The sequence below is a fragment of the Macrobrachium nipponense genome, chromosome 15 (genome assembly GCF_015104395.2).
Source record: "Macrobrachium nipponense isolate FS-2020 chromosome 15, ASM1510439v2, whole genome shotgun sequence".
Taxonomy (NCBI): domain Eukaryota; kingdom Metazoa; phylum Arthropoda; class Malacostraca; order Decapoda; family Palaemonidae; genus Macrobrachium; species Macrobrachium nipponense.
In genome coordinates this window covers 33100889-33128627 of record NC_087208.1, presented here as the reverse complement: position 1 = coordinate 33128627, position 27739 = coordinate 33100889, and the positions used below count along the sequence as shown (strand labels likewise).

Below are 27739 nucleotides of genomic sequence, written 5' to 3'. Positions count from 1 at the left end.
ACTTACACCTTACTTGTTGGCAGAGTTGATAATGTCACTGAAGAACTGATTATTCCTCTATCCGCTGGTTCGAACCCATGAGAGTACGAAATTATTATCACCTGAAAAATTCCCCTTTGGTTAACATATATGAAAATATATTAATTCCAAGGTAGAGCGAATTGGATATTAGAGGAAATTCGTAGATTGATGCATGTATATGAATCACGGTGATATAATAAAAATTCATATATATATATATTATTATATGTTGCTACTTTCAAAACGCATATATCCCCTCTTAAGACTGTATAAAATGTTATGTAGATTTTGGCAACATTTTTTCAGATTCCTGGCTAGCTTAGAATTAGGATGTCTTACATGTGTGTTCAGATTTCACATAACATAATATAAAAAGAATATATAACGTAGAATGTAGAGAGAGAGAGATTTTCTTTGTCCGTTCAAAGCTAGATTGTTTCCCTATTATGTCAACGCCTTGCGATAAGAAACCCTGACGTTTCTGCTTTGCTTTCCTAATCTGTCAACATGTTTGATTAGAGATCTCAAGGTCTTCGCTGTGTTTTGGGATATCTGTCATCACATATGATAGGGACTTTTGCTTGATTTCTGTCTTGATCGGGTACGTGTCTTTGTTGAACTAGTATGTACATGACTGTAACTGGTTTCGTATGCGTTCATCTTTGCCGAAAACCACATCCAGATTTCATGTTTTGTCTGTAAAGTTGCGTCACTTTTCGAAGCTTCTAGAAAGAATTATTGCCCAAAACGTTTTGTGTCATCTCCACTGCCCAGCTCTTGTGCGAAATGAAAGATTCATTCAGGCTTAAATACTCAAAGCGTTCACATTCTCTCTCTCTCTCTCTCTCTCTCTCTCTCTCTCTCTCTCTCTCTCTCTCTCTCTCTCTCTCTCTCTCTCACCATAATTGATATTAACGTAACGTAAAATGGTCACTCGTAACTAGTAGATTTCAGATTTGATATTTCTTAGAGTTTATTTAGTGTTATTTAGTACTTTTTGTGGAATCTGAACAAACATTGTGTGTAACGGTGACTATTTTTGTGAATTGGTGAATTTTTTTGAAGAAAGAAGTTGGTATACCAAGGTAAAGTGTGTTATATTTTTATTAGTTGCAACTAATAACTAATAGTCGGTGGTTTGGTAAAAACTAATAACTATTGGTTATGATGGTTCAGAGAACTAATAACTAATACAGGCGGTCCCCGGGTTACGACGGGTCCGGATTACGACGTTCTGAGGTTACGACGCTTTTTCTTAAATATTCATTGAAAAATCCGCCCTGGGTTACGACGCTTGTTCCGAGGTTACGACGCTGACGCTTCCGACGCTCCGAGTTAACAACGCTTTTAAAAAACGCATACTATGATAAGAATCCTTTATAGTTTAGCACAGTATATTAATAAAAATAAGTTTTTGGTTAGATTACAAAAAAAATTTTGAGGTTATGATGATTTTCGACACTTTAATTAATTTACACTATTAAACTGTATGGTAACCATAGTCAAGGATAAGGAACGCATTCTCAAACAGTATACATATCCTTTAATACAAAACAGCAAAATATCATTGAAACTATTTCACTTAAAGAATCCATTTATACTCTACTTAGACTTGGATATAAAAACCATAGTTTCTCTCTCTCCCTCTCTCTCTCTCTCTTTGTATTTTCCGACGAAAATAATCACTAATTAGTGTATTTTGATGTTTATTTTCATGACTAAATACATTTTTATAATACAAAAATGATTTACTAATTTTCAAATATTAATTTTGATTAATACTGTATTAGTAAGTTTAATAAGTTGAAATGATATCACATAATAAAAATAATAATTCTCTCTCTCTCTCTCTCTCTCTCTCTCTCTCTCTCTCTCTCTCTCTCTCTCTCTCTCTCTCTCTCTCTCTACTACAAAGATGTATGTTTTTTGTATGATAAATAAATGATTTATGATTTTCAAATATTAATATTAATTTATACAGCAATAATATCAATTCATTAAAGAAAATACCATAGTGAATTAGTAAGATTTTAGCTTATATTTCAAAAATTATGGAAGAATGAAGGAAATCCCAGTCTTCTTCCAGTAACCTTTTCTCGAGATCCAGGTACTAAAACTGTCAGATATATCAAGTTCTGTGACAGCCAGGAGGGGGAAGAGCTGCAGTGTTGCAATCAGGTGTTCATGAAATTCCCCCCCTCTCTCTCTCTCTTCTCTCTCTCTCTCTCTCTCTCTCTCTCTCTCTCTCTCTCTCTCATTTACTGAGACTCGAGATTTTTTATGGACTTGTACTATTTGTTTTTAATATACTTTCAATAATAATAATAATAATAATAATAATAATAATAATAATAACTGTAATTACAAAATTCATATGTGATAGTATTTTAAAGAAATACAATACGTACTAATCTATCCATGTCACTTTTAATTAAGGTTAACTCTCTCTCTCTCTCTCTCTCTCTCTCTCTCTCTCTCTCTCTCTCTCTCTCTCTCTTGCCACACAAGATAATAATGTGTCATAGTGGTAACTCCCGCCCTCTCTTTCGCTGGAAGCGTTATAAGTATTTTTTGAGAGAACAGAGAGATAAACACTCTCTCTCTCTCTCTCTCTCTTTTACCGAGATGAAAGAATTTTTATGGTACTAGTATGTAAAATGTTTATTGATAATTTCAGTTATTTAATAATAATAATAATAATAATAATAATAATAATAATAATAATAATAATAATAATAATAATAAAACTTTAATTACAAAATTCATAATGGTCGTATTTTAAAGAGATGAAAATGACCTTTCCATTTCACTTGTAAGGATAATTCCTCTTTCTTACTGAGATGAGAGAATTTTTATGGTAGATGCATGTGTTTATTATATTTTCAAATAATAATAATAATAATAATAATAATAATAATAATAATAATAATAGAAGTAGTAATAATATGATAACTAATTTCAAAAGAAAATTCTTCCCTTCGTCTTTTTCTGTATCAATTTCCCTACCTCATAACTCCAGTGACACTCGGAGCTTAACAATGCCATACAATGGTCAACGAATTTAATGGTTTTATGTAATCTCTCTCTCTCTCTCTCTCTCTTGTATTTTAATGAAAATATACAGTAATTTGTGAATACACAGTGTTGTACATGAAAAAAGTAAATTAGTGATAATTTTAGAGATACGGCCCTAAGAAAAATTGCAAATTAGTGAAATTTTCCCTGTGGACATGCTTTCAAGAACGTTGTTCCGGCTTACGACGATTTTTGGGTTACGACGCATTTTAAGAACAGAACCCCCGTCGTAACCCGGGGACTGCCTAGTTACAATGGTTTAAGTGAAAAGACTTACATTTTTACAAAATTCAAATTTTTGTGTTTTGTGTTTTTTTCATTTGAAGTGATTTTTATGTTTTGTGCATTTATTCATTTTTTTTTTATTGAATTGTGTCTTTTGATTTTGTATTCTATGATTAATACTTTTTGCAATTTTGGTATTTTCCACATATTTCTGTGTTTTCGTTTGAATTCACAATTTAATAAATTTAGTTATTTTCATTACTTAATAGTTGCACATTCAATTAAATTTAACACTTGTGAATTAATTTGCATTTACTTAGAATTCTTTTCAAGTTTTATTGTTGTTTAGCACTTGTGAATTAATTTCCAAAATTCAATTATTGCCTAACACTTTTGAATTTCAATTGAATTAATTTTCCTGAATTTTGTGATAAATTAATTTTGATTTAATTTTACTTAATTGACGACTCAAGAATTAATTGAACTTTACTTTGTTTTCGAGTAACAGTAAATTACCCAGATATTGTGAATTTCATTTATAAATTTTGAGTTTAATAATAAATTTTTGTATTTAAAATTTTTATATTTTTATAAGTGTTTTCTTTATTTTACACCAGTATTTAATTATGATTACATTGATGTTAGGTAGAAACATGGAGTGGTAATTGATCTGTTTTCCTTCAATTAACTTGAAGTGACTTACAACCAGGGAAGTACTTAGACTTTTGAAATCAGGGAAATACTTAAGACTTTTAAAGTTGTTGATGGAGTGAAGCCCTTTGATTAATTTAATTACTTACAAGATTACCTCACACCTGTTTTGATGAACTTAGTCTGATTTTCTGTAATACTGGTAAGTTGTTAAGGGATCACTGTTGCCTTTAGAGTATTCAGTCGTTTAGTACCTGTGATGAGGGTTCAGGTGTCTGGCTTTTGTGAGGTAACAATTAATGAATGGTAAGTGTAGTAACCAGATACTTGGCACTTCGTCACAATATATATATATATATATATATATATATATATATATATATATATATCTATATATATATATAATCTATATATATATATATATATATATATGTATATAATATATATATATATATATATAGGAAGTGAATGTATCCACTAGGCATAAGAATGAAAAAGCTTTGTCTATGATTCAGTAGTTAATGAATGCATCAGCTCCTATAGTCTTAACTTATCTCCAGGTCCAATCTTAATAAAAGAGAAGGCTTATACTCAAAATGAGTATACATGAACAGACGGTGCGTGCCTTTGCTAAAAGCGACATTTCCTACGCACTTGTGTCGTCTGAGAGAGAGAGAGAGAGAGAGAGAGAGAGAGAGAGAGAGAGAGAGAGACCGTTATCGTTATCGACATGCTTAGGAAGGCAGGTGAGGCTATCTTATCACAACCCACTTTCAGTGATAACGAGAGTCCCTCTTTCGGAACGACTGCCCACTTCCAAGTGTTAGCATTGTTAACAGTCAGGGAACTGTCAAAACACCTATGTAACAAGGCTAATAAATTAACAGTGAATCGACCTTTGTCGGATTAATCATTTGGCAGCAATTCTACGTAAATACAAAATTATTATTGGTGATTTTTGCACGTATTATCCTGCTGTAATACGACTTAATCGTTCTGTATAAAATGCACTTTCACAAAAAATAATCATTTAAACAGAAATTTATTATGTAATAATGCAAACATAAATCATTTTACATTTTCAGGCTTAATAACTATTTAAATGAAATTTTAATATACAATAATGCTAATAATACTTGTATTACAAAATGAAATTATTCTCCTGTTGTCTATGAGAACATCTGGAGTCCTATCAGCTCTTATGGAGGCCAGAGCAGTTTCATTCAATCAAATAATTAAATCTACACACAGAAACGAACGACCTCCTTCTCTGAAAGCTTCCGCTCTTTCAATTATTGTGGCTTTCATTTTGACAAACGAAAGGCAAAGTTCGTCTCATTCTTTTATAGGCACAAAAACAAGGCGTGATCTGACCTCCAGCTTACTCGGGGCGTGTGCTAAAATTAAAATCTGCAGCCATATAGAGCGTTGATTCGCCAGCGAAAATTAAAATGAATAGCTATATATTGCGAAAAATAATTATTCTGTACTATTTTAGACTTCTGAGGTTCTTCCATAACCTTTCCTAACCCCCAACAAGAACAACAACAGCCACAACAACAACAACAACAACAACAACAACAAAGTAGATTGTAGGCTTACTTTCCGAGTAAGTGAAAAAGCTTACTAAAGAAGCAATCGCCACAAGTGTGGTGAGCTTACTTAGTATTTATGACTGGCAGATTCAACCTCTCTCTTCGGCTTCAGACTGACGTACTCTGAAAGTCTAATAACAAGAACTTTCCAAATTTATCTTAATTCTAATAATAAAACTTTTCCTGCTCGATTCTACAGACATTTATGGTCCAATTCTTGATGTCTGGTCATCAGTCACCCTAATTCTTCTTTCTGATTGAAATAATGCAGATTTTTTCTCATATGACAAATGGAGACGAATGCTTTTACTGAAAAAAAACACCGATTCTCCTACTTGAGAACATTCATTAATGCATATGCATGTATCATAATACATGGTATATTATTATTGTATATACTATATATTGTATATCATTATATTTTACCATTTTTATCTTACATTACTGTATTTCATTTCAATATAGCACCGTTCATAGGTGGAGTACATAATTTTCATGTGTATCGTTTATGCCTTACAAGTTTATTTAAATAAATCCATAAAAAATGTTTGTTTGTATGGTGCTTTTACGTTGCATGGAACCAGTGGTTATTCAGCAACGGGACCAACGGCTTTTTTTTTACGTGACTTCCGAACCACGTCAAGAGTGAACTTCTATCACCAGAAATACACAATCTAACTCCTCAATAGAATGCCAGAGAATCGAACTCGCGTCCACCAAGGTGGCAGGCCAAGACCATACCGATCACGACATTGAGGCGCTAAAATCCAGTGCTTGAAGAATGAATTTATATCAAAAGGAGAGCTGCGTTTATGACATCGTAACCATGAAGATTCACGAGCTACATCATGATAGGTTCTACCGTACGATGATGGCACATTTCTGAAGTAGAATATAATTACGATAATGTCAGATTTCTGTAGCAGAATGTAATAACAATGATTTCACATTTCTATAGCAGAAGACAATCACGATTATGTCATATTTCTGTAACAGATAATAATCTCGATAATGTCACATTTCTGTAGCAGAATATAATTACGATGACGTCACTTTTCTGTAGCAGAATACTACGTATATGCCACCTCTAATGTCATATTTCTAGTACAGAAAAATAGTTAATAATAGTTAAAATTCGCTAAACAATATCATCACAGTACTGTATACTCTTGAGTTTTTATTCAGTTTTTTGCACAGAGACCTTCCTTACAAACTCACATTCATCTAGGGACAAAATACCGTTCCTCTAGCCCCCGAACTTGCCCAGATCTGATCGTCGGGCAAGCCTTTGCCAGAATGAACGGGCGTACGTACTAACAGACGTACCTTCCTGGAGATAAAATGTTTTTATAAACATAAATAAATTATTTATCAAATTATAAGTTTAGTTTTCATTCCACGAAAATATTTAAGTTCCAAAAATGACGATTAATTTCCTGTAAGATGAGACGGTTTTCCCTTTTAAATTTAAGGTAACTAAATATTTATGACCAGGTGAGTTTTAAAAGTAATCTGGTCACTTTACTGCAAGTACCTACATCATCACAATATGTCTGTGCTTGTCTATCTGTCTGTTTGAAAGACTTATATTCAAGTACATACTTTTTAACAATACAAGAAAGACTTACATTAAGTAAATATTTTTATGCAATACAATGTTACCTAAGGTAAATGCGTTTCGAGATGAGACAAAAACCAAGAGAGAGAGAGAGAGAGAGAGAGAGAGAGAGAGAGAGAGAGAGAGAGAGAGAATGTTGCCATCTTCCAATAATATATCTCGTCCTAATATATGACTATCCCACAACACAAACCACTATGCAGTTTACAACCATCTTGGCGCCGAATTCATGCGACCATAATTTTAACGACTGATTTTATTTATGAATTCTGACACAAGGTCCGCATGTCTCACTGTGACCCACAGACGATCGAATCGAATCTCTATATTCTGGCATTTCCAAATTGCTGTAAGGAAGGATCGAGTCCTTTACAAAAAGGTCATTCAACAGCCTCTCTAACTTCTGGGTCGGAAGAAATTATGCAGAAATGGTGCCTCGATCTTCAGACAGGTACCTACGTTATTTTTTATTTTTTTTATTTATTGAGTATTCTATCCTGTATATCAATCCTACAATACAGGTACGAAAAACACTGGTTCGTATATCAACCCCATGATATACGTAGGTCTAGGCAATGCAGGTCTGCAAAACCAAGATATACGTAGGCCTATGCAATGCAAGTTTGTAAAACCTCTGGTGTGTGTATACTGACCCTGCAATATAATATACACGTACGTATGCAAAGCACTATTGTGTGTATTTCAACCTCACGATATAGTATATCTTTTTCTTGTTCGCTATGATGATAGTAGTGGACTGCTTTTCCCTTCAGTGGTGACAATAATGAGGCACTGTTTAATAACGAATAAAAGGACTTCAACAGTCTCCAACTGAAGAAGTCAAAAGTGGAATTATTAACAGTAATTATTTATCAACCTTAGCAATTATACTAATCATGTAGTTTACCCATAAACAAGGGTTATTCTTCCCTTAAAATCATTCTTGGGAAACGAATTAGCAATCTATTACCTTCCCTTTCTTGTTTCTTCTCGCGGAGGGAGATTCCGCTTCTGCGCATGCGTCAGTGTCTTGACAGACCAGTGTTGCCAGATTGGGCTACTTATCGCAAATTGGGCTACTTTTTACAGCTTCTTGCGACCAAATTTCACAACTTGCTACTTGCTACTTTTTTGGGCTACTAGTGGTTTAATGGGCTACATTTGGGCTACTTTTTGTATTTTATATAGATTTTTTATTTAGTTTAACTGCAAATAAGCAAAAGCTTATTTTTATGTGTCTGTTACAAGGATTATATATATTTTTAACTATGTATAGAGATTGATATAATAAGCTTATTATATCAACCTTTATGCTTCAATGTTTGTTCATCAGCACGTATATCGAATCGTATGGTTACATGTATTCTACAGCTTCATCTTGAGTAACGTTTTGTGTGACGGTTGCAAGTTTTTTCTAGTGTTGCCGGTTGCGGAATTTTCAGCATCTTTATGGGAGAATTTTTCCTATTTTGTGGGATTTTTACCATGAAATTTTATTAAAAACCTTAAATCTTGTATTTGAAGATTTATATTTATGGATTTTTTTCCACAATATATTGGCGAAAAAGGGTTATTTGGGTAATGAAGTATCGAAAAATTCTCAAACGGCAACTCTGTACGGCAAGTCAACACTGAGTCAAATCATCAGTTTCAGTTGAGATTTCGATGGTTTACGCCTAGTGGTGACAATAACATAGATAAGAGTGCGAACAAAATGGGGAAGTGGGCAAAATATAACAAGGGTTTTCAACATTCATGGTTAAAAGACCCCATTTTTTGAAAAATGGATCGAAGAAGTTAAAGGTGATGCAAATAAAGCTTACTGCAAGCTATGCAAAAGCGAACTAAGGGCCCACAAAGCTGATTTGAAGAAAACATAGTGATTCTGTAAAGCATAAACAAAACATGTCAAATATCTTCCAAACAAAATTTGAAAACTATGGACTATTTACAGGAGACAAAGTTACCCGACTTGAATTACAGCTTTCAGCTTATATTGCGTGTCATTCATCAATTAGATCAATTGATCATTTATGTGATATTCTGAAGAAGGATATGCCTTGTTCCTCAAGCTCTGAGAATATTAGATTACATAGAAACGAAATGGCACCGCCATAATAAAGAGTTTCTGTCCCCAGTACTCTTAAAAGAAATAGTTGCAGACATAAAAGATTCTGCATTTTCAGTAATCAATAGATGAATCAACGATATTGCTTGCATAAAACATTTGTGTGTTTGTTCGCTATTAACAGTTCATTCCACAACAAGATAGTGTCCTCAGTTCCTAGGACCTAATCCCAGTGACAAGTACCACAGCAGAAGCTTTACATCAGCACATAAAGGATTATTTTCAAGAAATCGGTGTGGATTTGAATAAATGCTTTGCAATAGCGACAGATGGTGCTCAAAATCTTTGTGGATGTCACCATTCTGTGTATATGCTTATGAAAAAAGATATTCCTAATCTCATTCTTTTAAAGTGTACCTGTCATTCACTTCATTTAGCTTGTTCTCACGCATCAGAAGAAATGCCATCTTGTATTGATTATATACTTAGAGAAACATATAACTGGTTTCACAGATCGGCGTTGAGAAGAGAGGATTATATGAAAATTTATAAGCTGATTCATGATGGGAAGGATCCTCTGCAATTAATACCTTTATCTGGCACCCGGTGGCTAGCCAGAAGCAACAGTGTAAAGAGAGTTCTTGATCAGTGGGATGCACTGAAAACTCACTTTCAGTTTGCAGCTTCTTCATGTGATAAATATGTATCTAGAAGAACTCTACTCTATGTACTCTGACCATAAAAATGAACTCTACTTGACATTTCTAAGACCCATTCTAAATGATTTCGAGAGGATAAACTTGCTTTTTCAAAGAGAAGAAGCAGATCATTGTAGCCTACTCAGAGAGCTAGAGTGTTTTACATTGGTGATGCTGAGAAGAGTTTTACTTTCAAATTATGTTAAGCTTGAAGTGATCTGAATATGTCGTAAAATATTTCTCCCCCTTTTTAAAAAATGTTGATTTTGGTTATGAATTCACCTCCCTCGTATCCAGTAAGAAACAAGCCAATTTAATTTCAGAGCAAGAATTGCACGGTGTAAAATCAAGATGCCACAAATTCCTTTTAAGAGCATGTAAGGAACTACTTTCTCGTCTTCCTGAAAACATGGAGACCTTAAAGAAAATAAAGAACCTTTCACCAACTGTCTGTTTAAGCCACACACGGCCACCTTTCTCTGAACTACCTTTAGAACTAGCTGATCGCTTTGAAATAGCAGATATGAAGGTCAATGGCGAACTTTGTTGAACCTAGACTGGAATAAACATTTGTGATGGAGACATCCCAACTTCAGGAAATCAGTTTTGGACAAAGGCAATTGGTGTAACTAATGCGGGAGGTGACTTATTTTAAAAGATATATCGGAGTTTGCATTAAAAGTGTACAGCCCTCCCCATAAGTAATGCTCTAGTAGAAAGGGTTTTCTCTAGAGTAACAAGCGTAAAAAACCAAGTTGAGAAATCGAATGGGCCTAGATCTCTTAACCTCAATATTAAGGATAAAGACCCAGTTTGGAATTAAATGGTAAATGCTGTACAGGATTTGAACCGAAAAGGTCCATGCTAAATTTTGACTCATCAATCTACAAAAATGAAAAAAATGAGGAAAATGAAGAATGTCTAGTGGATGATTTGCTGGATATATTTGATTAATTTTCAACAAAAGAATAGAAAAGAATTTTATTTACCGTATTTTCATGAAATAAAATGAGAGATTGTTTTTCAAAATTTCATCTTTGAAAGATTAAGACAATTTTATTTTAATTTTCCAACAAAAGAATCTATTTAGTTTAATTGCAAATATGAAACATTCGGAAGTTTACGTTTGAAACAATTGATTTTCAAAACAATTATATATACTATGGTTTAAAAAAGAAACTGAAAGATTTGTTTAAAAATATTTTCACTAGCAAGATAGCCAAGCAGGACCAAAAACTGGTATGGTATGTAATCATATCAAATGTCTTTTTATTGATATATAATATATATACTAATATATATATATTAATATTATATATATAGTATATGTAATAAAAATTGGGTCTACTTAACTCTAACTTTGCTATTTTTGGAAGCGTTTGGGCTACTTTTTGAAAATATATCTGGCAACCCTGTGACAGACTCGTGCGCATGCGTCAGTGTCTTGATAGACGTTAAACAACTGTCATTCATGTAATTCTATTTTAATTTTGTATTTTTTAGGAGTCTATAAAAAATGTTTAGTAGTCTATACAGTTACATTCAGAATTTGCTCCAGTGTCTTCATAGACGTAAGAATTCATAGATATAAAAATAAACGTAACTCGCTTGCGTGTTCTTTAGGGTTCTTTCACGAGAATATTGGCAATCACTGGTAACCAATGCATAGATCACCAACTATCTTAAACCTACGAGAACTCGTGGGCCAGAATTACTGGAAGAATATCTAATCTCCATTTTCCGTGAAGTTTTGGTCATCCGTGTAATGTAAACAAAGATTAAACAAATACATAAATAGCTAACCAGCAGAGGAGAAAGACACACAAACTTAATGTCAATTATTCACTCTGACAATGTACGGTAATGTAGGCAAGGAAAGCACGAATGAGAAGTGAGAATACGTTTTTATTACATCAGTCAATATTTTTACAAAGCTGTAAACCCAAAATGTTCAGAAAGTTACAAAATTAAAAATAAATAGCTTTTGCATGAGATTAATATTGTACCTACAACAGAAAAATGAAGCCTGGTCATTACAAATAATATAAATGATAAAAATCTGAAGGTGCAACTCAAAGAGCAACGAGATATCGAGCGAAAATTGTCGAAAAAAAGTCTTGGTGGATGAAAATTACTTTTAAGATGGAGAGGCAGGGCTTCAAAACGCTAATGTTAGCAAAGTAGCAAGAACAGAATATAAGTTTAGCAAAGTAGCAAGAATAGAACATAAGATAATGTGTGATAAAAACTGAGGGCGTCTCTACGCTATCAGGATCAAGAACGAAGTAAAATATTAAATCTCTAACAAAACGGACACCATTCTCTGTATTTCCCATTGCTTAAAAACAATTAAAAAACTGAAGGTGCGGCATTAAAGAACAATGAGATATCGAGCCAAAATTGCCGAAAAAAATGGTGGATGAAAATGACTTTTAAGATGGAGAGGAAGGGCTCGAAAACGCTAATGTTAGCAAAGTGGCAAGAATAGAATATATAAGTTTAGCAAAGTAGCAAGAATATAAGATGATGTGTGATAAAAAAACTGAGGGCGTCTCTACGCTATCAACATCAAGAACAGAGTAAGATCTTAATCTTCTAACAAAACGGACATCATTCTCTATATTTCCCATTGCTTAAAAATTGAATTTAAAAAAATAAAGATCATGAAATAGGGCAAACGTAAATATCAAAACGAAGATCAGCCAAATTTACTCTAAGTGTTGGAAATAGTTAAGAATCACGTTTTACAAAACAACAATAGATCCAGATCATGACTTGAAAAACTGATGAAAAGTAATTTTTTTTTATTAAAAATAAAATTTTAATATCGAAAATTCATGATTAATGCAGAGATGCCGTGACACTCCAAAAGCATTTTAATTCTTACAGGTGTAAGAATATAAGATATAACAATAAGAAAGATAAAAAAAAGAGGGTGAGGGAGATAAGAACCTTTCGTAAAACAGGTAGCAGTGTCCTCTGTTTTTTCAACTGCCTAAAATAATATATTTAAAAAATGAAAACTAACATAACAAAGTTAACCTAATGTATAAATCAAAGATAATATACAAAGAAGATATCAGAACGATCTTTCTCATTTTCGCAATTTTACGATGAAATATAAAAGCAAATAGTGACAGCCTTCTACCGTTTCTTTAATAATAAGTATTCTAATTTGGTACAAAACAAAAACTCATATATTTGCTATAAAAAAAAAAAAGTTGTATCCCGATTTCATAAACAATGCAGTGCTGTCATACCACCAAAACATTTCAATTCTTAAAGAACTATATAAAAAAAATCATGTATACAAATTTGCTATATATTAAAAAAAAACATATTTGTAGCGGAGAAAAAATTGAAGTACGGTTTCGTAACCAAATATAATGTTGTCATACCACCAAAACATTTCAATTCTTAAAGAACTATATAAAAAAATCATGTATACAAATTTGTCATGAAACAAAAACTTATATATTTGTAGCGGATAAAAAATTGAAGTACGGCTTCGTAACCAATACAAGTGTTACAACACCCCTAAAGCACTTTAAGTTCTAAAAATACGAAAATCTTAAAAGGGCAACGGAGAGTCCGTGGGGGGGGGGGGTGTTTTGGGGGGGCGCACACGTCGAGACAGGCACTGAGGAGCGAAGTTGGAGGAGTTGAATCTCACTAATGTATCGAAGTGAGGAGACCACTACTCCACTTGGCCCATCACTCAGCCCAAATTGTTCCGGGTTTGGAAAGGAAGGATTTGTTTTCATATACATACATATATATATATATATATATATATATATATATAATATATATATATATATATATTATATATATATATCATTCAATGGCCAGCACACTTAAAAATGAAAATACCTAACATCCTCTAGAGAAAATATATCAATAAAATTAGAATAAAAATCATACCCCATTAAAATTCTAATCCCTCTGCTAAAAAAATAAACAAATAAAATTAACCCATGTACAACAGACTAATCTGAAGCATTATTTAGCTTCCAAAGGAGACACCTCCCTTAAAAATAATAAAAATAAAAAGACAGAACGTAAGTGTCCTAAATATAAATCATTCTTCCCTAAATTCGCCTAGAAGTCCGGAGCCTCCTAGAACCAAATCTTCTGCGGAGCCAGACCCACCAACGGGAGTCCAGTGAAGTCTCGAGCATCGGTGAGCTGGAAGAGTTAGATCTGGCAAGTATAAGAAAAGGCCGTAAACGGACTGCCGAAGATCTCTACTTCCAACTCCCAGTGCCTCGACGGTCAACGAGGAAGGTGGTTGGTTCCTGCAGCCTATAATAGGGGCACCGCGGGACGTCGAGGAAACTGAACTGCTGTCCAGTGGGTAGTAGCTCTCTTTCTTCTTCGAAGACCACAACAGCGACGGTTGGTTCTTTCAGCATGAGGAAAACTCGACGGACGTCTGTCCTTCCTCTTCGTCTTCGTCAAGGAACCACGCCCCCTTCCCTGATTCGAGCTCTCCCGCGGCGGGGAGGGGAGCTGCCGAAGGCGCTCTTAAGTGTCTTCTGTGATTAGAGATTCAAGTCAGTTTCTTGGGCACGGGCATTCGTGGCCGTCTTTCCGCCAAGAATGACAAGTTGACGATGACAATCAAAGTTAAGTTTCTGAATGTTGAAGAGAATGGAAAACTTCTACGCAGGGGTTGCTTGTCTGAACAAAAAAACGGGGCATTTGCAGAGAGAAGTCAAAGCTTCAGAACGTTAGCATGGGCTGATAAAGGTGGGGAGGCTTCAATTTCCAAAAATCTATTAGGCCGTGAAAAGAAGTGAAGCTTAAAAAAGCCAGACCTGCAACATATTTCAGAAATCTTTGTATTAAACAAATGTCAAAACGCTTCCAGGAATGTTGGTCTTGACCTTAAAAAGTGTTTAAATCAAATAGAAACGTCTTTAAATGCGACTGGATAGACTGCCATTTGTGCCCTAGAAACTGACTACTCTCTGGAATGACATTTTTTCCAGTAACTTCCTTCTTCTTCTTCTTCCAGGTTGATGTTGGACGTCGGTGCCTCCGGAGGAACTGGACAGAGAGCAGCTGACTGGATGGTGTCAAAAGCCGGTGGTTCATCTCCTTTGTTAAAAGCTGACATAGAACACATTCAGACCAAGACAACGAAACTGAAAGAAGCCCAAAATTCTTTTCATGACTTCTTCCAGACATGTAACAAGACCACGGGGACATAAACGAAAAACGAGAATAAATTACTGACGAAAAACAACACGAAGACCTCACGAATCAGGAGACATAAAACAGAAGACACAGCAAAGACTGCGCTTCTCTGTGAAAGCATATAGAAGACATACGAAAGACAGACAAGCTACAAGACAACAAACGAAGGTAGGTACAGGAACCAGACGACAGCCAGGAGGAACCTGTAGGTGCGGCTACCACGCGAGAAATAACACAACTGGGACATCCCCCTCTTATCGCACAGGTTTTATATCGTCATCGTCGCCGATAACGAGAACCTCCCGGCACACACCAAGGGGAGGGAGGAAGGCCGGTGTGGTCACGTGACTTCCTCGACCAATCGCGGAAGAGCCGACGGCTTTTTCGACACGTCAACCAATCGGCGACTCACACCTTCGTTGACGCAACGCCGTGCTCAGCCAATCGGGGGAGAAGCCGGGTAGATCTGCCTGTCATGTCAGCAGACATTGCAACGACAACGGTCAAGTGGCCCTCTCGCGTTCGACAAATCACTTGTGAGGACCTCAGAGGGGTAGACCGGACCCCCATCCCCACAACCCCCCCCAAAAATGAAAATACATACGCGCGCGGACGTACACACAAAAATCTACGAAACTAACCGATCCACGGTTTCAGAAACCGCAGAGAGAGAAAGAAATTAGACGTGGAACTACAGGATCTATGGCTGGGTCCTTCAATTGACATTAGCAATCATGGAAGCAGAGTTCTCCAAGCTCACTGGTCCTCCGAATGTGGAAAATCGTCAATTGCTTACCTAGGAAATGCGTTAAGTAGGTCAATCTGTCAAATACTTTTAAGAAGATAATTCTAAATTTGACCTGTGACTTATTCTTTTAGAGGATAATTCTATAAATGGTCGCAAATCAATTACACTTGACGGAAACCAAGTTGATTTCCATGAAAGTTCCAGACTTTGAAAAGTGCTACTCCCCAAGTTTAGATCATTTATTATTGGGAAATCCACCTTTCCAAGATAAGGAGAGAGGAAAAATGGAAATACCTTTTCTTTATTTATCTCCAGTCACGGGAAATTCCGTCATCAATCCTGTGCTCTTGTATAATTCCATCAAATTTGACATAAATCGAGTATCTTTGGAAAGAAAAACTTTGAAAGGACAGATTCTCGGACAAAAGTAGCATCCGTTCTTCTTTAAAAATCCTGACAAAAGTTTGGCATAAATCAGTTACATTTGAAACTTTTGAAAGGACAGATTCTCTGACAAAAGTAGCATCTGTTCTGTAAGAATCCTGACAAAAGTTTGGCATAAATCAGATACATTTCAACACTTTGGAAAGGAATACTTGGAAAGGGCAAATTCTCAGACAAAAGTAGCATCTTGTTCTTCTGTTAAAATCCTGACAAAAGTTTGGCTTAAATCAGATACATTTCAACCCTTTGGAAAGGAATACTTTGAAAGGACAGATTCTCAAACAAAAAGAGCATCTTTTTTCTGTAAAAATCCTGACAAAAGTTTGGCATAAATCAGATGCATTTGAAACCTTTGCAAAGGAAAACTTTGAAAATACAAATCCCCAGACAAAAATAGCATCGAAGACGGCGAAGGGCGGCGCACATGGCGAACAAGTGGCTCCCACGTCAACGAAAAAGTCGCCGTTTATCTCTCGTAATCTCTGGGACGACAAAGGTCCTCCATTATCTCTGACGCCGAGCAGAAGAAGAATCGACTCTTCTCTTGCGCGAAGGTGATCATAGGTGTCTGGGAAGTAGAAGTTACCGAGTTGGAAACAAATGACTGTCGACAGTTCATGCGAAAACGATGCCTGCTGCTTGCTTGTCTGTCTATAATACCCCTGCCATGAGAACCTATAAGAAGTCTTTGTTGTGATCGTAAAAATCATATGCAACTAGAAGATAGCAGCGAATGGTAAACAAATGACTGTCAGTTCCTGAAGCATTGAGATGAAGTTCCTAGTCTTTTCCGACTATGAGAAACTATAAGTTTCTGTTGCGATTATAAATAACCTCTGCCACCAAAGCAGAGCAGAATAAGCTCCGATAGCATAGCACACGTACTGGCGTCCCACAGGGCATGCAGCTGCTGTTCGTTACCAGACGGAACGATTGATTGAACGATTGATTTCTGTACTGGCGTCGCGATGACTACGCTCACCGTTGCCGGAAGTAATGATTCAGATAATGAAGAGAAAATAAAAATGAATACAAATTTCCACTGAGGAAAAATTCAAGCAATTCCATAAGGGATTTCTTGGACAAACACCAAGTTATTGTTGAGGACGCAGTCGGCGAATATGACGTTGAATAAAATGATATCACTAAAAATTATTCCCTTCACAGACATCGACAATTTCTCGTCCACGTGGCGCACGAAACAGTTAGCTTAGTTCTCTCCTCGGATGCTACGATAAACTGTGCCTCCAGTTTTGCAAGTTTTTTTTATTATATTTATTTATTCTTTTCCCTTCATTTCCCTTTTAAGAAATAAACTCTAAAGTAGCAGTCTGACCTTATTTTTTTAAGTCGCTGTTGACAAAGTTCTTAATAATTTACTTTCGTTTATTTTGATAATGGTACTTTCTGTTGTCCTGTGTGTTCCCATGTCCTTAAAATCCTCTAGAGAATGAATCAATTGAATATCAACGATGTTAGAATAAAATACAGAATCTAGGCCAAAAGCCAAGTACTGGGACCTATGAGGTCATTCAGCGCTGAAACGGAAATTGGGAGTGAATAGGTTTGAAAGGTGTAACAGGAGGAAAGGGAATGTGAACGGAGGTTCAGTAAAAGGAACGAAAGGAGTTGCAACTAGTAGAGCCCTAAGGAAGCTTCGGACGCGACGAAGAACCTCAAGTCATACCTACAGTGCACGGCGTGAGGTACACCAATGGCACTAACACCCCCCTCCGTACGGAGTACCTACACCGATGGCTCTAACAACACCCCCCCCCCCCCAGGGAAACTATGATGTTAGGCCTCGCTATCTTAATTATTTTAAAATATGGCTCTTAATTGGATATTTTAAAGTAAAATGGTACATATCAAAATGAAATTATAATAGAATATATATATAATATATATATATATATATAGATATATATATATATGACTGGTAAAAATGTTCTGTAACAACAGAATTCCATCTAATAAAAGGAGCCCATAAAAACACCAAAATATAGAGAGAAAAGTACTATATTTCAGAGACTGCCTGTCTCTCTCTTCAGGTATATGAAGAGAGAGACAGCAGTCTCTGAAATATAGTACTTTTCTCTCTATATTTTGGTGTTTTTATGGGCTCCTTTTATTATATATATATATATATATCATACAGGGTGTCCATAAAGTCCCAGTACCATTACAAGCAATAAATACTTGTAATGGTACTGGGACTTTATGGACACCCTGTGTATATATCGAGGCAGTTCAGCTAACTTTGAGAGAGAGAGAGAGAGAGAGAGAGAGAGAGAGAGAGAGAGAGAGAGAGAGAGAGAGAGAGATTAAACAAGTCTCTACAATCTACATCATAACTATTAAAAGTCCCACTAGACCATAATCGCAACCATGATTAATCAAACTCCACCAGGGCCGCAGACGACCTTATAATATGTCTAGCTAATACTTATCAGCGTCGTCCAAGAAGATTTTCAGAAATGGCCGGTGGCCTGAGCGATAAAACATTTTAATTATCTCTCGGGGCCGTTCGTGAAGCTACCCAAGGCTTCAAGGTTCTATATACAAGAAGAAATTACGTTACAAGGACATAATAGTGGGAGAGATAGCGTTCTTTAAAACCTGTGTTAAGGTAGGGCTGTGGCAATGACTCGCAAAAAAAGAACATGAGTAATGAGTTTCTTTCCCTCAAGTGCGCGCAAATGAGACAAGACGTCGACACAAACAATTCACGAAGCGATCTAAATAATCATTAGATAGGTCTAAAGACGTTACATAGGCCTAAACTTTCAAGGCACAGTAAGTCGTAAAGGCTGACTGATAACACAGTTACAAGTTCATTAAAAACAGCTTAAGTTTAAAATACGAAGCCTGTTCAGGAAGATAAAACTTAAATACTATGCCATGTGGTTACAATTAATCCTTTCAACTTTTTATTTTGATCGTCTTTTATTGTTTTTTTTACATGGGTAAAATTACTATTTAAGGCATGAAACTGAAGGAAAAGACCTACCTACAGCATATCATAAACATTTCTCATAAGAAAACATAAAAAAAAAGAACGACTCCATTTGTATGTCACATTTTCTGAACACTAAACAAAATCTCGATATTCCCCACATGCAATTTTAACCACAAAACTCAATTCCAATGTTATCAACATTTGTCCCCGTTCCAGTTACCACCTAGATTACGAGTACTAACACCCATATACCCGTTAGTCAAACACTAAACACACAATGGTGATATATTATGAATATCAATATGAAATAGTACTACAATAATATTTATGACTACAATGGACACGCCACGTTCAAGAAAGTAGTTGACATTTTGGTCTGATGTCCTTTGTAGCACCACGGAGAAGAAGAATTATATTTTGGTTAGATACCCATTGCACCAGAGAAGAAAAATTAAATATTGGTTAGATACCGTTTGCAACAGAGAGCAGAAAAATTAAATATTGGCTAAATATTCTTTGCTCCAGTGGGCACCGGTTGGGCTGGTAGACCTAGACCTACTCGGATGACAATTGACAACTAAGAAACGAAGGAGACGCAGACTTGTTAATATTTGTGAAAGATGAAGCAACAGGAAAGATATGAGTTGCATATTTTCCCAGAAGGCCTACGAGTCGTGGAAACTTACTTATGACCGCGAAATTGTCAGTAAACCTCATGGCTGAGAAACACAACACCGGAGAGTACCTACAGACGATAGAAAGGAAGTGCCAATAGTCCCTTGCGTACACAATTATTTTAAACTACCTAATGTTAAGGCCCAAGGTTTGTTACTTATGAAAAATACAAATTGGTTAAAAATTTGTCATTTTGTTACCATAACCTTACCTTACCTTACAGACCTTACAGATCGTTCGGGTTGCCCCAGGTCCCTCAGTGTGAGGCACCTCTAATGTCTACCAGAGAGTTGCTAGTACATCTTCCGGTATATTTTGCATCTTCCAATCTTGGATGGTCTGGGATGCAGTTTAGATATTTGTCGAGCTTATTCTTAAACACATCTACGCTCACTCCTGATATATTCCTCAGAGGAGCTGGCAACGCATTGAATAGACGCTGCATTATCGATGCTGGTGCGTAGTGGATTAATGTCCTGTGTGCTTTCCTTATTTTTCCTGGTATAGTTTTGGGCACTATTAATCTACCTCTGCTTGCTCTTTCTGATATTTTTAGTTCCATGATAGTTTCTGCTATTCCTTCTATCTGTTTCCATGCCTGAATTATCATGTAGCGTTCTCTTCTCCTTTCTAGACTATATAATTTTAAGGATTGTAGTCTTTCCCAGTAGTCAAGGTCCTTAACTTCTTCTATTCTAGCTGTAAAGGACCTTTGTACACTCTCTATTTGTGCAATATCCTTTTGATAGTGTGGGTACCATATCATATTGCAATATTCAAGTGGACTACGAACATATGTTTTATAAGCATAATCATGTGTTTCAGCTTTTTTTCTTGTTTGAAGTGCCGTAACAACATTCCCATTTTTGCATTTGCTTTACATTTTGCCAACAGAATTGCTATTTGATCATTGCATAACATGTTCCTATTCATCATCACACCAAGGTCTTTAACTGCTTCCTTATTTGTGATTATCTCATTATTAGGTCCCCTATATGCATATAGCTTTCTTTCTCTGTCTCCATAATATGATTCAAATTTATCAGAGTTAAATACCATCCTATTTACCTCTGCCCAATCATATACTTTGTTAAGGTCTCTTTGTAGAGCGTTCCTATCCTTCATCGACAAGTAATTTCTCTACTTATTCTTGTGTCATCTGCGAAACTACTCACTACCGAATCCTTAACATTACTGTCTATGTCTTCAATCATAATAACAAACAGTATTGCAGCTACACCGTACCTTGTGGCACACCGGATATTACCTTGGCTTCATCCGATTTCTCGTCGTTTGCAATAACTATCTGTTTTCTGTTGTGTAAAAATTCTTTTAACCATCTTCCAACTTTATCCACGATATTGTGTTTTCTAATTTTCTTCGCTAATATATTATGGTCTACTTTGTCAAAAGCTTTTGCAAAGTCTAGATAAACCACATCTGTTTCATTTCCGCTTTTCATATTTTTGAATATGTTCTCACGGTGGACTAACAGTTGGGTTTGTGTACTTTTTCCGGGTACGAAACCATGCTGTCCTTTATTAAACAAATTATTTTTTATTAAATGTTTCATAATATTTTTCTTCATTACCCTTTCATACACTTTCATAATATGTGATGTTAGACTCACAGGCCTATAATTACTTGCCTCTAGTCTTGATCCACTTTTGAAAGTAGGGGTAATATATGCTAATTTGTGCTCATCATAAATCTTGCCTGTATCTACACTTTGTCTTAATAATATTGCAAGTGGCTTTGCGATAGAATGAACTACTTTCTTTAACAAAATAGCAGGCACTCCATCGGGCCCTGCAGCAGCTCCATTTTTAATTTCATTAATAGCCTGCACAATATCAGCTTCATTAATATCTATGTCAGCTAAATATTCACTATTTTCATCTTACTTCTATCTATCATTATCTTCATTATCTATTCTAGGGGTGAATTCTCTCTTATATCGTTCTGCCAATATGTTGCAAATTTCCTTTTTTTCATTCGTTAATCTCCCTTCAATTCTTAGAGGGCCTATTTCTATTCTTCTTTTATTCATCTTCTTCGCATATGAGTATAATAGTTTGGGGTTTTGCTTGATATTTAATAGGGTTTTTTCTTCCAAGTCCCGTTTTTCATTTTCTTTTGATTGTATAATCTTTTGTTCTGCATTTTCTATCTTACTTTTAGTTCTATAACTTTCCATGCATTTTTTTCTTTTGCAAGACCTTTTTTCCACTTTCTGATTTTCTGGAACAAGATCCTTCTGTCTCTTGGTATGCATGACTGATGTTTACTTTTCTTCTTCGGTATATATTTATCCACTATTTTCTCTAATATTTTATATAATATCTCCGTATTTACCCTTATGTCATCACTTATGAAAATGTTATCCCAATCTTTGTTTAATTCTTCATTTATTTCTGACCATTTTATATTTTTACTGTAGAAGTTGTATTTTCCATATCCTTCCCACTTTTTCATTTCTTGCTTATCTCTGTTTTCACTTGCTTTGGAATGGACTGTTAATTCTATGACATTATGGTCTGAAATACTCGCATTATAAACTATTATTTCTTTAACATAATTCATCTCGTTCACAAATACTAGGTCTAAAGTATTTTCCTTTCTTGTTGGCAGGTGATTTATTTGTTGAATGTTGTATTCTAGTAGCATATCTAATAGCTTTTCGAATTGCCTTTTATCTTCTGCACTACTATTACTCTCTTTTTTATATGTATAAGTACATCCACAATCTCCTATTCGTTCTTTCCAGTCTACGAAAGGAAAGTTGAAGTCTCCAGATAGGAGAATAGTCCAGTCCTTGTGGTTTCTACATATATCATCCAATTTTTCTATTATTAAGTCAAACTCTTTAGTATTAGGAGGTCTATATATTACTATGTTCATTAATTTTTCAGATTCAAATTCTACCGCTATTAGTTCACATTCTGAGTTACTATATTTCTCATATATTTTTCCTTGTTTTTTGTCTTTCCCATATATTGCGGTTCCCCCTTGATTCCTATTTTTTCTATCTGATCTATAAGTTTGGAACCCTTTTATTTGATCATCATTCCCAGTCTCTTGGGAATACCAGGTTTCACTTATATTCATTATATCTATTTTCTTTTCAATTTGGGTTAGTTCTTCTAAGTACTCTATTTTTCTTTTTGAGTTACTCGTAACTAAACCCTGCGCATTCATCACTATGATGGTTTGCGTGTTTTCTCCTTCATTTTATTTAATATTGGTAATAATAAGGTTTTCCCATGTCTCTTTCCTGTTCTGGTATGTTGTTCTTTTTTTCATTTCCAGAAATTCTGACATTAAAAAATCCAACTTTTCCATAATATTTGTTCTTCCTTCATCATAATTATTCATTTTGTGTCTGAATCTGCGATTTTCTCCATATCTGCAATATCCTCTTGCATAATAAAAACAGTTATTATCTCTTGAGTAGAATCTTGGAGCTGGTGCACAGGAAAGACAAGGTTCTGGATTTCGTAAAGGCATTTCGAGTCATACAGTATTGGAGGCCATGATTATGATGGTGAAAACTTATGGAAGCCGGTAAAAGTTGGTAAGATGTGTAGCTTTCTAAATGAACCTCATAAAAGTTGCATACTTGTTTGTTTGTATGGTGTTTTTACGTTGCATGGAACCAGTGGTTATTCAGCAACGGAACCAACGGCTTTACGTGACTTCCGAACCACGTCGAGAGTGAGCTTTTATCACCAGAAATACACATCTCTCACACTTCAATGGAATGCCCGAGAATCGAACTCGCGGCCACCGAGGTGGTACGCCAATACCATACGGACCACGCCACTGAGGCACTTACTGCATACTTGAAAGCAATCGTTAAACTTGAATGTTAACCACTGGAGGTATGTAACCATTAATCATAAATGTTGTTAAAACAAATTTCCCCCCCCCCCCATCTCTCTCTCTCTCTCTCTCTCTCTCTCTCTCTCTCTCCAAAACGTGGTAACTCAGGAGCCATATGTCTCGCTATACACACGTTTTCGAAAATAAAACTTCAGTGGACAAAAAAAAAAAAAGGAATAAGAAAACAGCTCCATGCATCGGTTAAGAAACACGGAAATATATCGCTAGTCATCTAATATTTGGCACGTTCTTTCAGAAGACTGGGTCTAAATTCGACTTTTCTTAAAATTTACAAAGATTAGCCTGTAGTATTCAACTTTATAGGAAGCCGGGGAACTGTTCATTATTTATTTATTTATTTATTTTTTTTTTTGGAGATAAGGCATATTCTAGTTCAGTAGAGAATTGTCTCTAGGAAAAGGCGGTTTCTGTATATTCTTTAGCAGAGGATGGCTGGGATCTGTATTCTACAGTTAAGGAAGATTGTGGCAAGTATTACGGCAGGGAAAGAATGGGATCTGTATTCTCCCTACAGCAGGGGAAAGCTAGGCCTATATTCTACATGATATCTGTACTACTCGTCAGGGAAATGTCTGTCAGCGAAAACGGGAAATGTCTGTGTCAGCGAAAACAGGCAGGAGTAATGACTTTATTGGAAATATTAGCTCTATAAAAGCACATGCATACGACCCAAGACAAAAGAGCACACAACGAGAGAGAGAGAGAGAGAGAGAGAGAGAGAGAGAGAGAGAGAGAGAGAGAGAGACGATGGCTGAGCCGTTACAAAGATAAGATTTGCCTGGTCTCTCGATAACAAGTGTTCCAGCAGAAAGCCGGTTAGTTTTCCGCAGATAAGACAGCGCTCTTAGACTAAGGTTCATTATACACGACAATTTTATCTCTCGTAATCAATCACTTATTTCGGTCGAAAGTTGGTATTCGAATAAAGGTTTTTACCCTTCAAATAAACTAGCATATTACTTTCAGCGAACGTATGGAGGGAAATCATAAGTAGGCCTATAGTTACGGACACATTACGTTAATGTAGGCCTAACTGTAACGGCTACAATATAGTATAAATATTATCCGATAATAATAAAAATGTTTACGAAAATTTCCATACTTTCATTACGGAAAAGTAACTATACTTTATAGGTTATTTCTATCACTAAATATCAAACGTGCATAATCTGTAGTTTAATCATAAACGAGAAGAAAACACGCTAGTTTACCCTGAAGTTGATAAGATGGCGAAGAAAACGGACCACCCATGACTAACTTCGAATCAAAACAATAGCGCCATTGTTCAAATCTCACATTTCACAAGAAGGGGGCTAATCTTTAAATTATGGCCTTATCAGTTCATTATCTTGCCTTCAATATAGTAGAACTAACAGAACCGGTTGTCAAGATAACTGTAAAATATTCCGTGCCAACGCTACGCTTTTGAAAGGAAATTCTCTCTCTCTCTCTCTCTCTCTCTCTCTCTCTCTCTCTCTCTCTCTCTCTCTCTCTCTCTCTCTCTCTTCTCAATAGAAAAGTAATGGGTAAAAGTGTAGCCAATAACTTAATACCAAATTACCCACACTTTATATATGTATATATCCTAAACATTTTCCCTCTAATTTTCCTCCTATACTAATTTTATCGAAACTTTTAGAAATGAGGTTGCTACCCCTACAACATTTTCCATTATAGGATAACATAATGGTCATCCCTAAATTCCTGAATCATGAGAAAGCTAAGCTCTCATACATGAGCCTACATTTTGTTAATGTTTACGTCCCATACAGAATAACTGGTATTCATGTATGTTACATTACTGGAATTATTATTTATTCATATTTATAAATTGGAATGTAATCTCCACTACCCAGGTTAGTTGGGTCTACAATTGTATGAATAGTGGAAATGGGGTGTGGTGGGGGGGGGGGGGGGGGGGAGCATTGCATGGTCAGGCTAGGGATGGAGGGCATTCATCGAAATTATGATCCGTTCATTCCAATACCACGTCCAATCCACGTAGCTAGCACCAGCGCAGTCTTCCCTTTCCCCATGACCCCCTAAATACTAGTCCTAAGTAGCATATCTTTTACCATACCAGCTCCCAAACCACATACGAAAAAACATAGATCCTCCCTCTCACCTAAAACATCATGCCAACAACTTTAAAATTCCTCTCTCACTCGCATTCAATATTCACGCTTCAACTCCACAAAGCAGGGTGTGATCACATATTGTCCTTTCATACACGGCTATTTCTTCCATAGACATTCCTCTTTTTCTCCCAATTCTCCTGCAGATCTTGCAACTTTAGATTCCTCATCTAGTCTGTGATTCACCTCATCTCTCACGCTATAATGATCCAATACATTTCCCTAAAATGGTTATGTGACTTGGCCATTTTCATTTTTTCATCGTCCATGTTAACGTTCACTGATCCACTTTCCTGGCCACTCCGCATTCCATTCAAGATACTTTCCTTATCTAAAAAAATTACAATTGCATTTCTTCCTCTTGCACTGGGGTCTCACCACCCCATCCATACAAATATTAAAAACCCTGGGAGACAGAGAATATTAATTTCGCCAAAACTCTAATCCTAACTTAATCTAACCTTTATCATTACAGTTCATACTAAAAAAAAATCTAGCTTCTGCACCATACACCTGTACCCACCCCACATCACATCTCTATCAGTGCTATCAAACGCCTTCTCTATGGTTATGTATGTCTCATACAGATGCTGTTTTCATTGTCTTACAAATGTTCCACATAGTTTATGCATGACACTTCATTCATGCACCCCATTCCTTCTAAACCTACACTGCTACTCCCTTATCAATCTGTTATCTCTTACTTTCTCAGTAAATCACTCCCATACAGCTTTTCAGGTACGCTGAACAATTTTATGCCACCTATAAATCTCACAATCACCTCCACTTTCTTTCCGCCTACACGAGAACAATTATTATTCTTACCCATTGGAGCATTTCCCTCTAGTGGGAATATAGCTTACACATCCTGGTCTGTTACTCGATTACACTAGCACCACATACTGCAGCTTATCTTTTAGGTAGATCTATATTACTATTTTGCGGCGGCCTAGACTATGGCAGTTGCGGTTTTCTATGCAGTTTTACCTCCTGAACAAGAATTTTAAGTAATATTTATTCGGACTACTGTAATTAACCCCCAGGGGCTCGTACTAAACCCAGCGAAATACATTTGAGAGCCCCAATTCCTGGTGGCTTTCGTATTTGCGGGGACGAACGATGCGGAATGCTTATATAGAAATACCATCATTCATAATACCACCAAATCCTGGTGTCTTTTCATTCTTCAGCCTTATAAGTGAGACATGCTGCCACCCTAAATGGTTGCTTCTATAAGCAATCTCAAATTTCCATTTCCCACATTCAAGACCTATCCTACATAATTCAACTATACTAAGGACTGAAATAGCTTAAGACAGTACTTCTCCATTTGCAAATTTTACTCCAAAATACATCCAGTCAATATTACTTCATTGTTTAACACTCTCATTCCTTATTCAAATTTGCCTATTACAGCAAACAATTATTATTATTATATTCGGAAGATGAGCCCCATTTATATGTAACAAGCTCTCAGGGACCACTAAATTGAAATTCAAGCTTCCAAAGAATATGGTGATCATTCAAAAGAAGTGAAAAGAACAGATCACTTATCAGAGGAGAAATAACAACAACTTGTGAGATTAACTGTCATACTAGAAAGACTCACTAGGTGCATGAATGCGGCTCAACAAATGGAAAATCAATCTACGAGAACTACAGAATCAGAAGAAACCTGAAGTAAGAGAGGATGTCTAAGATACAGAGGATATTTCTAGCGTA

The 27739-nt window shown here is 35.6% G+C and overlaps 2 protein-coding genes across 2 annotated transcripts in view; one reads left to right on the top strand and one right to left on the bottom strand.

Annotated features, from left to right (window-relative positions):
- Positions 1-27739, bottom strand: part of LOC135227071 (KICSTOR complex protein SZT2-like) — a gene marked incomplete at its 5' end in the record, with an annotated part of 399314 nt that overhangs the window by 337735 nt on the left and 33840 nt on the right.
- Positions 25569-27739, top strand: part of LOC135226648 (KICSTOR complex protein SZT2-like) — a 21326-nt gene continuing 19155 nt past the window's right edge. The window contains exon 1 of the mRNA XM_064266361.1: positions 25569-25670. Within this exon, the coding sequence (XP_064122431.1) occupies positions 25569-25670 (102 nt within the window). The remainder of the gene's footprint in view (positions 25671-27739) is intronic.